Source organism: Mobula hypostoma, chromosome 14, assembly GCF_963921235.1.
Source record: "Mobula hypostoma chromosome 14, sMobHyp1.1, whole genome shotgun sequence".
Taxonomy (NCBI): Eukaryota; Metazoa; Chordata; class Chondrichthyes; order Myliobatiformes; family Myliobatidae; genus Mobula; species Mobula hypostoma.
Window position 1 is genome coordinate 32488737 of NC_086110.1, and position 17447 is coordinate 32506183.

Below are 17447 nucleotides of genomic sequence, written 5' to 3' on the forward strand. Positions count from 1 at the left end.
CATGGCATCCCCAGGGGTTGTGAAGCAAAAAATGTAGAAGCCACAATCTTCCTTTTCAGCAAAGCATCCTACTACAGTTATGATAAAAAATATTTCAGGCAAATAGTTATTTGGAATTTGAAGCATAAACAAGTTTAAGTTGCACCTCCTCCTCCAAGTTAGGTTAGCACAATTATTAAACTGATCTGCAAGATCCTTTCCCCAGTATCTGAATATTCTGTACATGGCAAATGGGCTACTACTCAAGTTCCATTTTATATTACTCAGAAGCACAGTTCCAACTATCTTATGCTTCTAATCATATTCAGTGTCTATTTACAACCAATCAAGCTGGACCTGGTTTAATCCATCAAGTACCACTGGAAATTGCTTCCATGAACCCATCTAATTCAATATAATCTGTTGACATGTACTTGTACTTTAATAAAGAGGATCTTTGAATGCTTAAATATATGCGCATTGACTACAAACGTCCACAGAAGAATGGAGGCAAGACGTAATAGCTGCCACTTTTCATCACTTCGAAATGAAGCTTGTGAAAATTCTACCAAGCTGACATGAAAATAACTTCTTAAAGTGAACACACAAAGATAGATAGAAATAGGAATAGGTCACTCTGCTCATCACATCTGCTCAACTTTGAATAAAGATAGTGGCTGAAAGGCATAACAGCTCATCACTATTTTGCTATATTCATGATTTGCCCTCTTCATTCAAAACACTCCTACATCCAAAGCTCTTGAGCAGACAGATGGAAGTAACAACTATGATTTGTTTTTGCAAAGCATTCAACATCTATTCAATATAAGTAATTATGAGAACTTTGCCTCAAAGTCTGGTTGATGACATTTCCTAATCTAGCCGTGCACCTGACTGGAGACCATCAACTACTTTGACAGGCTGGCAAACAGCCATCTGGATTAGATCCCAGGATCCAAATACAGCCAGGATTCCAGGATATTGATGCACCTAATCTGTATTAAGGTCTTGGAATAATACTTTATCTTTGCTGAGGATACAAAGTAGACTGTCCTTCTACAAATCAGTTTGTATTCCGTGGAGCAAAATTATTACCAACTTCAAAGGACTGCGAATTTTCAGTGATGAATCACTTCAGGCACAAAAATGCAGCAATTATAAAAGATTACAAAAATCCTTCCATTACAGCAAGTGACAGTAGTGGACGAAAGCCAGATAATTTGATGTGTAAACAGCTTTCAGACTCGTGCACCGTATAAGGGTTGATTCTTGGTACAGTTTAAGCTTTATTCTTCTCTCCATTACTTTGGGATTCTGACATCATTGATGAGAAAGATGCCACGCGGTTCAGAAAGACTGAAGTACTCTATACCCTCAAGGGTTAGAAGGGCTCTCCAATTCATAATGGGAGAGTGTAGTTGCAACTTAACTACTCAAGATGTGCAGTTCCCCGACGATTTTCCCACCGAGAGTATTTGCCAACCCACTGGTTCTGAGAAAGAGTTGAAGATAAATGCTTATACATAAAATTTAAACTTTATTAAAATCAATCTTCTTCCAGTTGATTCCTTTGAGATTGACGTTAGTTGTTTGCACTATATGCAATACTTGTCATGTTACAAAACCACTTGTGATGTAATTTATGTACTCAAAAAGAGCTTTTAAACTTGACCAATGTAAGAGAATTAAAAAGTTTGTTTTCTAAGTAATCATAAACTATTATGACCAATTTAAACGATTTTTAAAAACTATACTGAATATTTAATAAAAATACTTTATGCATAAAAATTGATTTATAAACTGATCACCAGATATAACCATTTTACATCTGAAGGTTGGAACAAGTTCTCAAGTGAAAAATATGAATAGTGGCTCAACTTCAAACCAGCCTTCGTGAATCTCTGCTTATTTTTTCGTTAAAGCTTCACGGTAGGCAATAAATCGCCGCAGATTGAGCTTCACGTTGTCAAGGACCAATCGTCGATCTGGGGTGAGGTTATCTTTCACTTCCTTTTGGATCTAAGACAAAAGTTTACAATTAGAGAAACAGGATCATGTAAAGTAATTTTTATATTTATGAAAATTTGGTGAACTGTCACTTTACAAATCAGGATCAAAGTCTCACTGAAAAACACAAGACCTTCAATACTATGTGTATATAATTACAGCTAATGCAATGTATTTTACAACAATTACCCTCAACTTGAAGACTGGCTGGAAAGACTTCAGAATATGGACCAGTTTCATCTCATCTGCTGCTTTATCTGCCTCTTTTCCATCAGCAAAGACATCAATGATGGCATCCAGGGCTTCACCTACGACTACGAGTGAAGAATCCTTGGTGACTACTTCGAGCAAAAAATTACCCATTATCTGCAATTTACAAACACTTGGTATGAAACAAGATAAAATATTTATCAATGACGTTGACAACTGACATTTTTCACTCGGCTATACAGTGGGTGCATGGTTTCTACAACAGAGATCTACGTGTTTGTATGTTTATATAATTAACTAAGTCAATACAATTTGGTTTGTGGGCACGTGGCCAAGTAGTTAAGGCATTGGACTAGCGACCTGAAGGTCGTGAGTTTGAGCCCCAGCCGAGGCAACATGTTGTGTCCTTGAGCAAGGCACTTAATCACACATTGCTCTGCGACGACACTGGTGCCAAGCTGTATGGGTCCTAATGCCCTTCCCTTGGACAACATTGGTGTCGTGGAGAGGGGAGACTTGCAGCATGGGCAACTGCCGGTCTTCCATACAACCTTGCCCAGGCCTGCGCCCTGGAGAGTGAAGACTTTCCAGGCGCAGATCCATGGTCTCACAAGACTAACGGATGCCTTAATAATTTGGTTTAAAATCAGGAACAGAATTATGTAAACAGGATATTTTATAGGGTATATTATTTTCTGATACCTTGAGAGTTTCAGCTGTGTTATCCACCTTGGAAAGTACATTGCCACTAATTCCCATCATGGCAACCACATTGACTCGAGTACTGATGTTTTCGCATTGGGCTCCTGCTTCACATATCATCATCAGCTGCTCAGCACTCATATATTGCTTTATGATGGAAAAGAAAGGTTAAAATGAGATCTGTTGTTGAGAAGTAGTTAGGAAAAATATTAACTGGGATATCAATGTTTCTGAGTTATCAGTTGTGCTCAACCTGAAAAGCCTAATCTGCAACTATAATGTTACTGGCCAAGATGAGACAAGCTCACGAACATCATCACAATATACTATATCTTTCCACCTTAACTTAGTGCATTTCTTTATTATAGTAGCCTTTGGTGCTTCATCATTACAGATTTGGATAACATTGTGTGAGCAGGTCAAATTCCAGTGGACAGGATTTTTACCTCAGCACCAGGATTTTCTTTTATTTGCCAACTATGACAGAGAATCATTTTTGTCTCCATTTGAACATACCTGTACAAATTTTAGGAATGTTTGAATAAAGGAAAACAGAGTCCATACTCATTTGGACAAACCTCACTTTGGACTGACCTTAGACATGAAAAATTCATCAGTTTAAAATCGTAAAGGGTGTTTAGAACCCACACATCAATCACCTATTTATGGCAACTGCAACCTCTTGCAGATTTTTTGAAACAAATTTTTGAAGACTGCCTTTAAAATTTCAAGTGTTGTTCAAAAATCTACTGTCTTACTTGAGGAAGATTATGGGAAGACATTATCTGCATCGATGATCTAATAGCACTTGTCACAGCCTCTAAGAATTCTGAGTCTTTTGTGATCTCTGCAAACAAAATTAAACAAAATCAAAACCAGTACTATATGACACAAACAAATATAATTACATTAAACATATTAATTTGAGCTATTCAAGTTCACTACAGCATGGACCTCATGCTATACAGTAAGATACATTAGGACCAAGAATTTGTTTGCTTCCCAGGCAGGTTGATAACAGGAGAGAGCTGTTTTGGCTCTTGAAGAACAATAAGGTGGTTAAGTTCTCAGAGCCTGATGGAATCTATTCCAGGTTATTGAGAGAGGCAAGAGAGGAGATTGCTGCAGTTTTGACAAATATCTGTGTACCTTTTGTTATCAAAGGCAAGGACACAGAGAGCTGGAAAATAGACAACATTGTTCCTATGTTTAAGAAAAGTAGGGATAAACAAGGAAAAAAGTCTGTGAGCCCTGTATTCATGGAAAGGAAACTACTGGAGACATTTCTTTGAGGTGGGATCTAGGGATAGTCAGTGTGGATGTGTGCCGAGGTGATTGTACCCAACTTTTGAGGAGGTGACAAAGATGATTGATGGAAGGTGAGGCAGTGGATATATACATGTACTTTACTAGGCTTTCCAACAAGGTCCCTCATGGTAGGTTGATCCAAAAAATTAAAGCTCATTGGATCCATGGAATCTTCGTAGAATGGGTTTAAAATTGGCTTGGGCACAGAGGAGAAGGTAGTGGTGGAGGATGTTATTCTGACTAGAGGTGCACGAACAGTGATGTAACAACGCCATGACCAGTGTCCTGGCAAATTGCATAACTAGGGCTTTAAAATAAATAGTAGAGGGTTGAGTTCAAGCACCATACACAAAATGCTGGAGGAACACGGCAGGCCAGGCAGCAACTATGGAAAAAAGTACAGCCGACATCTTAACCCGAAACGTCGACTGTAATTTTTTTTCCATAGCTGTTGCCTGGCCTGCTGAGTTCCTCCAGCATTTTGTGTGTTGGTTGGATTTCCAGCAACTGCAGATTTTCTCTTGTTTGTGAGAGGGTTGAGTTCAACAGCTTGGAAAGTTACGGATAATGTAAAAAGAAAGGAGAGTACAAGAGAGGTTACTGAAATCCCCAGAATAAAGAATAAGACTAGAAAGGAATTAAAATTTAACTTCAGGCAACGTGGAGGCAAAAATTGAAAAGAAGGATGGTGAATACAGAATAGAAGGTGTTATATTTAAATGCACACAGTATATGTAGTAAGTTAAATGATCTTGTAGTGCAGTTAGAAATTGGTAGGGCATCACAGAGAGATGGTTGAAAGAAGATCATAGCTAAGAGCTTGACATCCAAAGATACGCTAAGTATTGAAAGGCAGATAGGCAGAGAAGGGTGTGTAGCTTTGTTAGTAAATACAATTAAATCAAATCCTTTGAAAGAACTGACACAGGATTACAAATTGTAGAATCCTTATGAAAAGAGTTAGGAAACTGCAAGTGTATAAAGATTCTGAAAAGAGTTAGATACAAGCTTTCCAGTACTAGCCAGGATGCTGGGTACAAATTACAACAGGAGGTAGAGAACACATGTAAAAAGAGCAAAGATACAATGGTCTTGGCCGAAACGTACTTCTTCCTATAGATGCTGCCTGGCCTGCTGTGTTCCACCAGCATTTTGTGTGTGTTGCTTGAATTTCCAGCATCTGCAGATTTCCTCGTGTTTGCATGATCATGGGGGAATTCAAAATGCAGTTTGGTGCTGGATCCCAAGAGAAGGAATTAGTTAAATCCCTAAACATGGCTCTTTTGAGCAGCTTGTGGTCGAGCCCACTAGGAAAAAGGCAATTCTGGATTGGGTGTTGTGTAATGAACCAGATTTGATTAGGGAGCTTAAGGTAAAAGAAACGTTAGGAGCTAGTGATCATAACATGATAGAATTCACCCTTCAGTTTGAAAGGGAGAAGCTAAAAACCAGATGTGGAGTAAATGGAACTAGTGAGGTACGAGAAAGGAGCTGGCCAAAGTTGATTGGAAGTGGACACTAGCCGGGATGATATGTCCATACCTTCCATTTTCCTCTCATGCATATGCCTAACTAAACACCAATTACCTCACCTGTGGCTAGAGAGGCCATGAAAATATCAGTCAAGAACCCGACAATCTCTTCTTTTGCCTTTCTTAATGATCTAGTGTATATCCCATCAGGCCCTGAGGACTTAAACACCTTAATACTCTTGAAGAGACCCAACACAAACTCCTCTTTTACCTCGAAATGCCCTAGCATATCAATATACTTGGCACTGATCTCCCGATCCTCCACGTCCTTCTCCTTGGTAAATATTGATGTACTCGTTAAGGGTAACTAATTCTAAAATACTCATCAAGGATCTCACCCACATCCTGCATATTCAAGCAAATGCTCCCCCCGTAATCCTTGAGTGGTCCTACCCTCTCCCTAATTATCCTCTTGCACAATGAATGTACAAAATGCCTGTGATTCTTTTTAATCCTACTTGCCAAGGACTTTTTATGGCCACTCCTGGCTTTCCTAATTCTCTTCTTGAGGTCTTTTCTGGTTTCTTTAGAATCCTCAAGGGTTCTGTTTGATTCTAGCTTTCTTAGCTTTACATATTTATCCTTTTCCTTCTTGACTAAATTCATCACCTCTTCCGACATCCAAGGTTCTCTTAAATTGCCATTCTTGTCCTTCGTTCTGATCAGAACATACCTGTCCTGGGTTCTGTCTTTGAACACCTCCAAATGTTGGATGTGGACTTGCCCAAAGCCAGCTGTTCCCAATTAACTCTGTACAGTTCCTACCTAATGCTCTCATGGATAAGTACTAAAGACCTGTGTTGATTAACTGGCTGGAGTGTTCACTGAGGACTTTAACCTCTTGCTTCAGCCTTCTAAGGTACCCAATTACTTCAAGCAGACTTCTCTTATACTGGTGCCAAAGGAGAACATGGCAACCTGCCTCAATGACTATCATCCAGTAGCCCCTGCATCCACAGCGATGAAGTGTTTTGAGAGGATGATGGTGATGAAACACAATTTGCCTACTGGAGCCACAGGTCCTTAGCAACTGCCGTCTCATTGGCTCTTCACTCAACCCTGGAACATCTGGACAGCAAAGATGCATACACCAGGATGCTCTTCATTGACTTCAACTTAGCATTTAGTACAATCACCTCCTCAAAACTAAACAATAAGCTTCAAGACCTTGGCCTCAATACCTCCTTGTGCAATTGGATCCTCGATTTTCAGAATGCAAATCAGGTTTAATATCACCGACATATGTCATGAGATTTGTCGAGTTTGTGGCAGCAGTACAATGCAATACATAATAATAGAAAAATAAAACTGTATTACTGTCAGTATATACCAAATCTCCTCAAACATCAAATGAAATCTAGCCGCTGTCGTGCCTTCTTTGTAAATGCAGCGATACGTTGCGTCCAAGATAGATCCTCAGAAATATTGACACCCAGGAACTTGAAATTGCTCACTCTTTCCACTTCCGATCCCTCTATGAGGACTGGTGTGTGTTCCCTCATCTTACCCTTTCTGAAGTCTACATTTGTTGCTGCGACACCACTCAGCTAGCTTATACATGTCGCTCCTGTACACCCTTTCATCACCATCTGAAATTCTGCCAACAATAGATGTATTGTCAGCAAATTTATAAATGGCATTTGAGCTGTGCGTAGCCACACAGCCAGTGTTGATTGTTGGCAAGGTGGAGATGTTGTTTTCAATCCGCATAGATTGTGGCCTTCCGGTTAAGTCCAGGATCTAGTTGCAGAGAGAAGCCCAGGTTCTGAAGCTTTTTGATCAGAACTGTAGGAATGATTGCATTAAACACTGAACTGTAGACAATAGAAAGCATCCAGACGGAGGTATTTGACCCAAAGCTGCATGAAGAACCAATGAGATTGCATCACGATAAACATTATTGTGGCGATAAGCAAATTGCAGTGGGCCTAAGTCCTTGCTGAGACAGGAGTTAATTCTAGCCATAACCAACTCTTAAAGCACTTCAACACGGATGTGAGCGCTACTGGATGATAGTCTTTAAGGCAGCTCACCCTGCTCTTCTTAGACACGGGTATAATTGTTGCCCCTTTGAAGCAGGTGGGGACTTCCTATTGCAATAATGAGAAATTGAAAATGTCTTTGAACACTCCAGCCAGTTGGCTGACACAGGTTTTCAGAGCCCTACGAGGTACTCCTTTGGGGCCTATCTCCTCGCAAGGGTTCACCCTCTTGAAAGACAGCCTGGCACTGGTCTCTGAGACAGAGATCACAGGATCACCAGATGCCGCATGGATCCTTGTAGCTGTAGTTTTATTCTCTCTTTCAAAGTGTGCATAAAAGGCATGGAGCTTATCTGGGAGTGAAGCATCACTGTCATTCATGATGCTAAGCTTCACTTTGAAGGAAGTAACGGCCTGCAAACCCTGCCAGAGTTGATGTGCATTTGATTCTGCCTCCAACCCCATTCAGAATTGTTCCTTTGCTCTCGTTATACTTGGTTTTCTTGTACAGACTTGGGTCACCAGACTTGAATGTCACAGATCTATCCCTCAGTAGACTACAAATCTCCTGGTTCATCCATAGCTTTTAATTTGGGTATGTACAGTATATTCTCATAGGCACACACTCATCCATACAGGTTTTAAATTAAGTCAGTGACAGCTGTGGCATACTCATTCGGACCTGAAGATGAATCCCTGAATACTGTCCAGTCCACCAATTCAAATACTCCTGCACCTCACCTGCCCATACCTTCTTAGTCCTCATTCAGTCTCTCAGGGACTACAAGTACAGAAGATCAGACTTCCCAAAGTGAGGGTATACACTCTTGATGGTGGGGCAACAGTGGTCCAGTGTGTTGGTTCCTCTGATACTATAAGTGATCATTGTTAATAATTATTTAGGGACTTTGTCAAGCTGGCCTGGTTAAAATCTCCCAAAATGATAGGGAAGGCATCAGGAAGCACTGTTTCATGCCTCAGTTTGTCCAGAGCCTGTTTGACACTGACCTGAGGTGGATGTAGACCAAGATGATCGCTGGAATCTCCCATGGCAGGACGACACTTTGTCGTGAGATGTTTGAGATTGGATGAGCAGGATTAGGACAGCACTGCAATGTCTGCACACCACAAGGAGTTGACCACAAAACATACTCCACCCTCCTCTGCCTCTGAAAGACTCAGCAGTCCTATCTTGGCGGTGTATTGTGAACCCATCAAGCTGTATCACTGCATCCGGAAGTCACACCTGCAGACCCCAGTCAGTTCAGATTAGCAACATCTCCTCCACAATCTCCATCAGCACAGGTGCACCACAAGGCTGTGTGCTTAGTCCCCTGCTCTACTCACTTTACACTTAAGACTGTGGATAAGCACAGATCCAATGCCATATTTGTTTGCTAATGACACCACTGTTGTAGGCTAAATCAAAGTTGGTGATGAATCAGTATATAGGACAGAGATTGAACATCTGGCTGAGTGGCGCCACCATAACAACCTCTTACTCAATGTCAGGAAGACCTACAAGCTGATTATTGACCAACAGGAGGAAATAAGTAGACCATGAGCCGGTCCTCACCAGAGGATTAGAGGTGGAGAGGGTCAGCAACTTTGGATTCCTCAGTGTTATCATTTTGGAGGGCCCATCATGGGCCTAGCACGCAAGTGCAATTACGAAGAAAGCATGGCAGCACCTCTACTTCCTTAGAAGTCTGCAAAGAATCAGAATGACATCTAGAACTGTGACAAACTTCTATAGCTGTGTGGTGGAGAGACCCGCTGCATCACAGCCTGGAATGGAAACTCCAATGCCCTTGAACAGATAATCCTACAAAAAGTAGTCATACTGCCCAGTCCACACGGGTAAAGCCCTCCCCACCATTGAGCACATCTACACAAAGCATTGTTGCAGGAAAGCAGGATCCATCATCAGGGAACCCTGTCGCCCAGGCCATGCTCTCTTATTGCTGCTGCCAAACAGAAAAAGGTACAAGAGCCTCAGGACTCACACCACCGGGTTCAGGGACAGTTACTACCCTTCAACCATCAAGCTCTTAAACCAAAACGGATAACTTCACTCAACTTCATTTTGCCCATCATTGAAATGTTCCCACAACCCAAGGACTCACTTTCAAGGACTCTTCATCTCATGTTCTTGATATTTATTTATTATTTCTTTCTTTTGTATTTGCACAGTTTGCGACTTTTGTACTCTGCTTAAACACCTAAGTTGGTCTGGTCTTTCATTGATTTTATTATGGTTATTATTCTATTATGGATTTATTGAGTATGCCCACAAGAAAATGAATCTCAGGGTTGTATATTGTGACATATGTGTACTTTTGATAATAAATTTACTCTGAACTTTGAATTGACCCTGGTTCAGTTTTATACTCTCCCACAAGGTCCATATTTATCCTCATTTATAGTTATCTTAAAACTTAAGGAGTTATGGTCACTGTTCCCCAACTGCTCACCCACTGAAAGGTCAGTCACCTAGCCAGGCTCATTAGCCAACACCAGCTCCAGTAAAACCCCTCCTCTTGTTGGACTATCTGCGTATTCATTTAAAAAAAGGAACTTGGATGCACCCATCTAAACTTCTTGCACTAAGGTCCTAGTTTATATCAGGGAAGTTGAAGTCCCCGAAAACAACAATGCTTTTGTTTTTACACATTTCCTTAATCTGCCTGCATATCTGTTCCTTAATGTCCTGGTGGCTACTGGGGGCAGGGATAGTCTATACTACAATCCTATCAGAGTGATTTGCATCCTTCCCTTTTTTGATTCTACTCATACAGAGACAGTGGACGAACCTTCCATTATGTCTTACTTGTGTGCAGCTGGGACATTGTCCCTAATTTATAGCACAACTCCCCCACCTCTTTTACCTCCCTCTCTATTTTTTCTGAAACATTGAAATCCTGGGACATTAAGCACCCACTCCTGTTCCTTTCTCAAGCAAGTCTCTGTAATGGCCACGACAGCATAGTTCCATGCATTGACCCATGATCCAAGTTCATCATCTTTACCCATAACACTCCATGAATTAAAATATATGCACGTCAAATGATCCATCTTATACATTATTTTTCCCTGCCTGTTGTTTTTTTTTACTGACCCTGACATTGACCTTCCTTTCCATCCCTCCACAATCTAACCTGGTGCTATGGTTCCCATCCCCTCCCACCCCACCAAACCAGCTCAAACCCTCCTGAGAAGCAGTAGCGAACCTCCTGACCTGGATATTGGTTCCCCTCTAGCTTTGGTAACTTTGTACAGGTCACCCCTGCCCCAGAAGAGGTTCCAATGTTCTAAGAACCTGAAACCCTGCCTCCTGCGCCAGTTCCTGAGCCACTCATTCATCTGTACTAACAACCTTTTCCTACCCTGACTAGCAAGTGGCACTGGGAGCAATCCAGAGATTACCATCTTGGAGGTCTTGCTCTGCTAACACCAAACAGCTTCAAATCCTGCAGCCTCTTTCCTAAATCCCCATACTCACTGCACAGGACCTCTTCCTGCTTTCTAACAATGTCATTGTTGCCATCGTGCACGACACAGCTGCTCCCCTCCCCCTTGAGAATACAAGACCATAAGATATAGGAGCAGAATTAGGCTACTTGGTCCATTAAGTCTGCTTTGCCATTCCATCATGGCTGATTTATTATCCCTCTCAACCCTATTCTCCTGCCTTCTCTCCATAACCTTTAACACCCTCACTAACCAAGAACTTATAACCTCTGCTTTATATATATACACAATGACTTGGCCTCCACAGCCAGCTGTGGTAATGAATTTTACAGATCCACCACCTTCTGGCCAAAGAAATTCCTTCTTATCTCTGTTCTAAATGGATTCTGAGGCTGCGCACGCTGGTCCTAGATGGACCCACAATAAGAAACATCCTTTCCACATCCACACTACTTAGGCCTTTCAATATTCAATAGGTTTCAATGAGATCCCCCCCCCCCCGCCCATTCTTCTAAACTCCAGCAAGTACAGGCCCAGAGGCATCAAACACTGCTCACATGTTAACACTTACATTTCCAGAATCATTCTTGGGAATCTCCTGTGGAGATTCAATGCCAGCATATATTTTCTTAGATGAGGGTACAAAAACTGTTCACAATACTCCAGCAGTCTGACCAATGCCTTATAAAGCCTCAGCATCACATCCTTGTTCTTAAATTCTAGTTCTCTCAGAATGAATGCTAACGTAAGTTTTTTTACGCAGAGAGTGGTGAGTGCGTGGAATGGGCAGCCGGTGGTGGTGGTGGAGGCGGAAACGATAGGGTTTCCTGGATTGCTACATGGAGCTTAGAAAAAGAGAGAGCATGGGTAAAGCCTAGGTAGTTCTGAGGTAGGGACATGTTCCGCACAGCTTTGTGGGCTGAGGGCCCTGTATTGTGCTGTATGTTTTCTACGTTTCTAACATTGCATTTCGCCTTCCTTAGCACCAACTCAACCTGCAAGTTAACCTTTAGGGAATCCTGCACAACAACTCCCAAGTCCCTTTGGACCTCTGATTTTCAAATTTTCTCCGTTTAGAAAATAATTTATGCCTTTATTCCTTCTACCAAGTTGTATGACCATACACTTCCCAACACTATATTCCATCTGCTAGTTCCCCCAAACTGTCAAGTCCTTCTGCAGACTCCGTGCTTCCTGAACTCTTCCTGCCCCTCTACCTACCTTTGTATCATGCTGCACATTTGGCCACAAAGCCATCAATTGTCATCCATATAGTTGACATAACGTGAAAAGAAGTGATTCTAATACCAACCACTGCGAAACACCACTAGTCACCAGCAGTCAACCAAAACAGGCCCTCTTTCTTCCACCTCTGTTTCCTGTCAGTCAGCCAATCTTCACACAAATAAGTGTGAAGTGGTTCATTTTGGTCGGTCCAATTTGAAGACAGACTATATTATAAATGGTAAGATTCTTGACAGTTTCAAAGGTACATTTAATGTCGGAGAAATGTATGCAATATACATCCTGAAATGCTTTTTCTTTGCAACCATCCATGTAAACAGAGGAGCGCCCCAAAGAATGAATGACAGTTAAATGTTAGAACCCCAAAGTCCCCCCCAGCTCCCCTTCCAGTGTAGAGGATCTGAGAGATCTTGGGGGTCTGTGTCGATAGGGCACTCAAAGCTGCTGTGCAAGTTGACAGTGTTGTTAAGAAGGCGTATGCTGTGTTGGCATTCATCAACCGTAGGACTGAGTTCAAGAGCCGTGAGGTAATGTTACAGCTATACAAGACCTTGGTCAGACCCCACTTGGAGTGCTGTGTTCAGATCTGGTCACCTCACTACAGGAAGGATGTGGATACTATAGAGAGAGTGCAGAAGAAATGTTACAAGGATGTAGCCTGGATTGGAGGGTGTACCTTATGAAAATGGGTTGAGTGTACTTGGCCTTTTCTCCTTGGAGTGACAGAGGATGAGAGGTGACCTGATAGAGGTGTATAAGATAATGAGGGGTACTGATTATGTGGATAGCCAGAGACTTTTTCTCAGGGCTGAAATGGCTAACACAAGAAGGCACAGCTTTAAGGTGCTTGGAAATAGGGACCAAGGGGATGTCAGGGGTAAGTTTTTCCACACAGAGAGTGGTGGGTGCGAGGAATGCACTGCTGGAGGTGGTGGTCGAAGCAGATACAATAGGGTCTTTTAAGAGCTTCTTAGATAGGTACATGGAGCTTAGAAAAATAGAGGGCTATGCGCTGGGGAAATTCTAGGCAGTTTCTAGAGTAGGTTACATGGTCGGCACTACATTGAACCGAAGGTCCTATAATGTGCTGTAAATTTCTATGTTCTTATGCATGGCTCCTTTTCAAAGGCCTTCTGAAAATCTAAGTAAACAACATCCGCTGAATAATCTGCAACTGTTCTGAGACATCCCACACCTTAGCACTGGAGAGGCAACGTACCATCCTGGCTTCTCTTTCATAGCAATAGCATCACTGCCTGTCCCCTTAACTATCAAGTCTCCTATCAATATTGCTCTGCCCTCCCTCCTGAGCCTCAGATTCAGCCATACTGCCTCTGGCCTGGCTGCTGCTGCATCCTGATAGCTCATCCTCCCCAGCAGTATCCAAAGCGATATACTTGTTGATGAGGGGAATGGCCACAAAGGAACCCTGCACTGACTGCTTACTTCCCTTACTTCTCCTGGTGGTCACCCATCTACAACCTGAAGCCCGCTCTCTGGCAGTGTCCGTGTGTTTGTTTAATCGATGAGGAATTCAGCCTCCCGGATGATCCTCAGCGCACCCAGCTCCAGTTCCTTGACCTTGTCAGTCAGGAGATGAAACTGGGTGCACTTCCTGCAGATGAAATTATCAGGGAGACCGCTAGCTACCATCCTGCCAACACTTGTTACACATTTGGTTCTAGATTCTCAAGCTTAAGTTGTACAATCAAATAAACAACTCCAGAAGTCCCAGCACCCTTGGCCTTTGCATGTTCTCAATGAAGCCTGTTGAGCCACAGCCTGACCACTAACACTGGCCCACTCATACAATGGCTGCTTCGCTTATGTGTCGCTTCTTTTTATTAGCCCTTTCTAAGTTACTAATTACCCAAGCAATCTCCCACTCCATATGCCCCACTTGCTTTTAAAAAACTGGCGTGTAAACTCCACAAGGAACTGTCTCCAACACTCTCTGTGATCTCCCATTCCACAGACAAGTCCTGACAGGCACCCCTTTTTAAAACAGTCACAGCACAGCACAGAACAATCTCCAACACTCTCTGTGATCTCCCGCTCCACAGCCATAAGAGGCAAGAATGAAAAAACTGAACAAATATTTTGCACCAATCTTCCCTGTGGAAGAGACCAGCAGCATGCCAGAAATTTGAGTGCATCAGGGAGCAGAAGTCAGTGTAGTAGCTCTAACTAAGAAGAAAGTCTTTGGGGAGATGAAAGATTTGTAGGTAGGTAAGTCACCTGGATCAAATAGACTACACACCAACATTCTGAAAGAGATAGCTGAAGAGAGGGTGGAAGCATTAGTAGTGCTCTTTCAAGAATCACTGGATTCTGGAATGCTTCCACAGGACTAGTTAATTGCAAACGTCATCCACACTTTACGAAGGGACCAGAGGCAAAAGACAGAAAATTATAATTGACATAGTTAGCCTGACTTCAGTGGTTAATAATGGACTCCAACATATTACTAAGGATGAGGTCTCGGGGTTCTTGCAGCACATAATAAAATAGAGAACAGAAAAGATGAAAATTGAAGTATTTATAACTATTATAACCCAATTAACTTACCTGATTGACAGAAAACAAGTTTTCCAAGATGCTGTGAAAGAGAATGAAGTGCAGATGGTCCGCCAAACCCCTCCACATCCAATACCGATAAAAGATTATGCAGGCAGGTCAGGGCTCTACATTGTATTCGCTGTAATCTACAAAAACAATGCAGTGTTCAAGTTTCTAACTAAATACAGTTGTATGCATTAACCCACGTGCAAGGTTTCTACTTACTTTTCAATCAAATATCGCCAAGATGGACTTTCCATACATGCATCTACTGTAACTTTGTCCGTGAATTTTGTCTTCTCCAAAACCTATGGATTTATCAATTAGAACAAACATTATCCAAAAGCAGAGCAAACTGTCAGTGCCCAGAGTGCTGTCAAACCCCAAGAAACGAACAATGGCAACTAAAGAACAGTCCAATCTTTGCACAGCACTCTTAGTTTACACCGCAGAATCTCATATGGGGACAACGAGGTGCACAGGGATGAGACAGATCAGCTGGTTGAATGGTGTTGGAACAACAACATTGCACTCAACATCATTAAGACCAAGGAATTGATTGTGGATTTCAGGAAGGGAAAGACGAGAGAACAAGCACCAGTCCTCATCAAGAGATCAGCAGTGGAAAGGGTGAGCAGTTTCAAATTCCTGAGGGCCAACATCTCTGAGTATCCTGGGCTCAACATGTTGATGCAATCACAAAGAAAACACGTCAATGACTGTATTTCATTAAGAGTCTAAGGAGATTTGGTATGTCACCAAAGATGAGCAAATTTCTACAGATGTACCGTGGAAGAGCATTCTAGCTGGTTCTGTCGCCATCTGGTATGGAAGGGACATTGCACAGGATCAGAAAAAGCTGCAGAGGGTTTCAAATTCAGCCAGCTCCATTAGGGGCATGAGCCTTCCCTGCATCAGAAAGGTGACGTCTATCATTAACGACCCCCATCACCCAGGACATGCCCTCAGCTTATCGCTACTCTCAGGGAAGAGGGACACACACGTACATATACACAGTATTTTTTTTATGTAGTGCACTGTACTGCTGCAATAAACCTCATGACATATGGCAGTGATATTCAGCCTGATTCTGGAATGCTTTTCTCTATAAACGAGATGTTGGGAGATTTAATCAGTTATAATTTTTGTGGAAAACGCTGGGCTTCTCCCTGCAGAAACTTTCTTCCTCTGACATCCCAGAAACTCTCCAAAACAATCCAGTCATTTAGTTTCAACTGGCTGGATGCATTGATAAACACAACGGATGGTTTCTGGACCTTTTTAAACAGACCAGGCCATTTCCCAGGTGTCTTACCTGGCTGTTCTGCATCACAGCTAATCAAAGAATGAAATTCTCCATTGGTTCTAATCAAATAGATTATTCTTTAAGGACAGAGCTCCAGACCTTGGTTCATTACTGTATCAGATATTAAACTCATATATACAATATACTTACACATTCTGCAAAATCTTAAAGTAGAAAGTTTTGCTTCATCAACTCTACACTTCTCCATGTGAAGATTTTGGAGAGTCACACTTGAACAGAAAGTGAGAAACACTAACAAGGTAACAGTTTGATTTTTGTGCTGCTAGAATATACACCCCAGGGAAGAAAAACACATCAGCCCATGCCAACTACATAGTTATGCACAATAACTAACGTGGGGTTACACACAGGGTAAGGTTGAACAATTCAGGGCAATGTTTGGGGCACCAAAGAGGATGCATTAAAAGCCTTCAGCATCAACTTGATCCTTACTTAAATTTTTCCTGAATCAATCAGCAAACAATGAAGGTGACTAAAGCTGACAGATGGTGCTGCCAAACTAATAAATGCTCCTTGTTAATAGCTTCATTATTGTCAGTTAGTCTGACTTCCTGACATACAGCAGTTACACACAGAGATCTTGTTCAATTCTCCTAATCTTCCAATTTCCAAGCTTTGGTTTTCAGAAATATTTTTCAATACTACTGTACTGTGCAAAAGTCTTACGCACCTATATATAGTAAGGATATCCAAGACTTTTGTACAGTACTGGAGTAATTTTATTATTGCACTGTACTCCTGCCTCAAAAAAAATCAAAGTTCATGACCTATGTGAGTGATATGAGTCTCTACTACGAACTGGGAGTGAGAAGAAGGGGGCAGGGAGAGGAGATATCACAGTCAGGAAAAGGAAAAGGGAATGGGGAGGGAGTGGGAAGCACCAGAGCGATATTCTGTAATGATCAATAAACCAATTGTTTGGAATTAAATTACCTTACCTGGTGTCTCAGGGCTGAGTGTGTCTGCACCCACAGCAACCCCACCCCAGCACTCCTTCTCTGCCACGTGTCCCACACCCCTCCCACGGTGCTCCACCCACACCATTCTCAACATCCATACTCCTGTCAGATTTACAAATTCGCTCTCTGCTCCACGTTGACAAAAACGGTACTGTGCAAGCGGAAC

The 17447-nt window shown here is 42.0% G+C and overlaps 1 protein-coding gene across 1 annotated transcript in view; it reads right to left on the reverse strand.

Moving 5' to 3' along the window:
- Positions 1 to 1512: 1512 nt before the first annotated feature.
- The window catches only part of heatr3 (HEAT repeat containing 3), a 60311-nt gene continuing 44376 nt past the window's right edge, over positions 1513 to 17447 (reverse strand). The window contains exons 11-16 of the mRNA XM_063066900.1: positions 15221 to 15303; positions 15005 to 15141; positions 3657 to 3745; positions 2899 to 3045; positions 2176 to 2352; positions 1513 to 1998 (exon numbers count right to left, since the gene is read on the reverse strand). Coding sequence (XP_062922970.1) covers positions 1885 to 1998; positions 2176 to 2352; positions 2899 to 3045; positions 3657 to 3745; positions 15005 to 15141; positions 15221 to 15303 — 747 coding nt within the window. The 3' untranslated portion in view covers positions 1513 to 1884. The remainder of the gene's footprint in view (positions 1999 to 2175; positions 2353 to 2898; positions 3046 to 3656; positions 3746 to 15004; positions 15142 to 15220; positions 15304 to 17447) is intronic.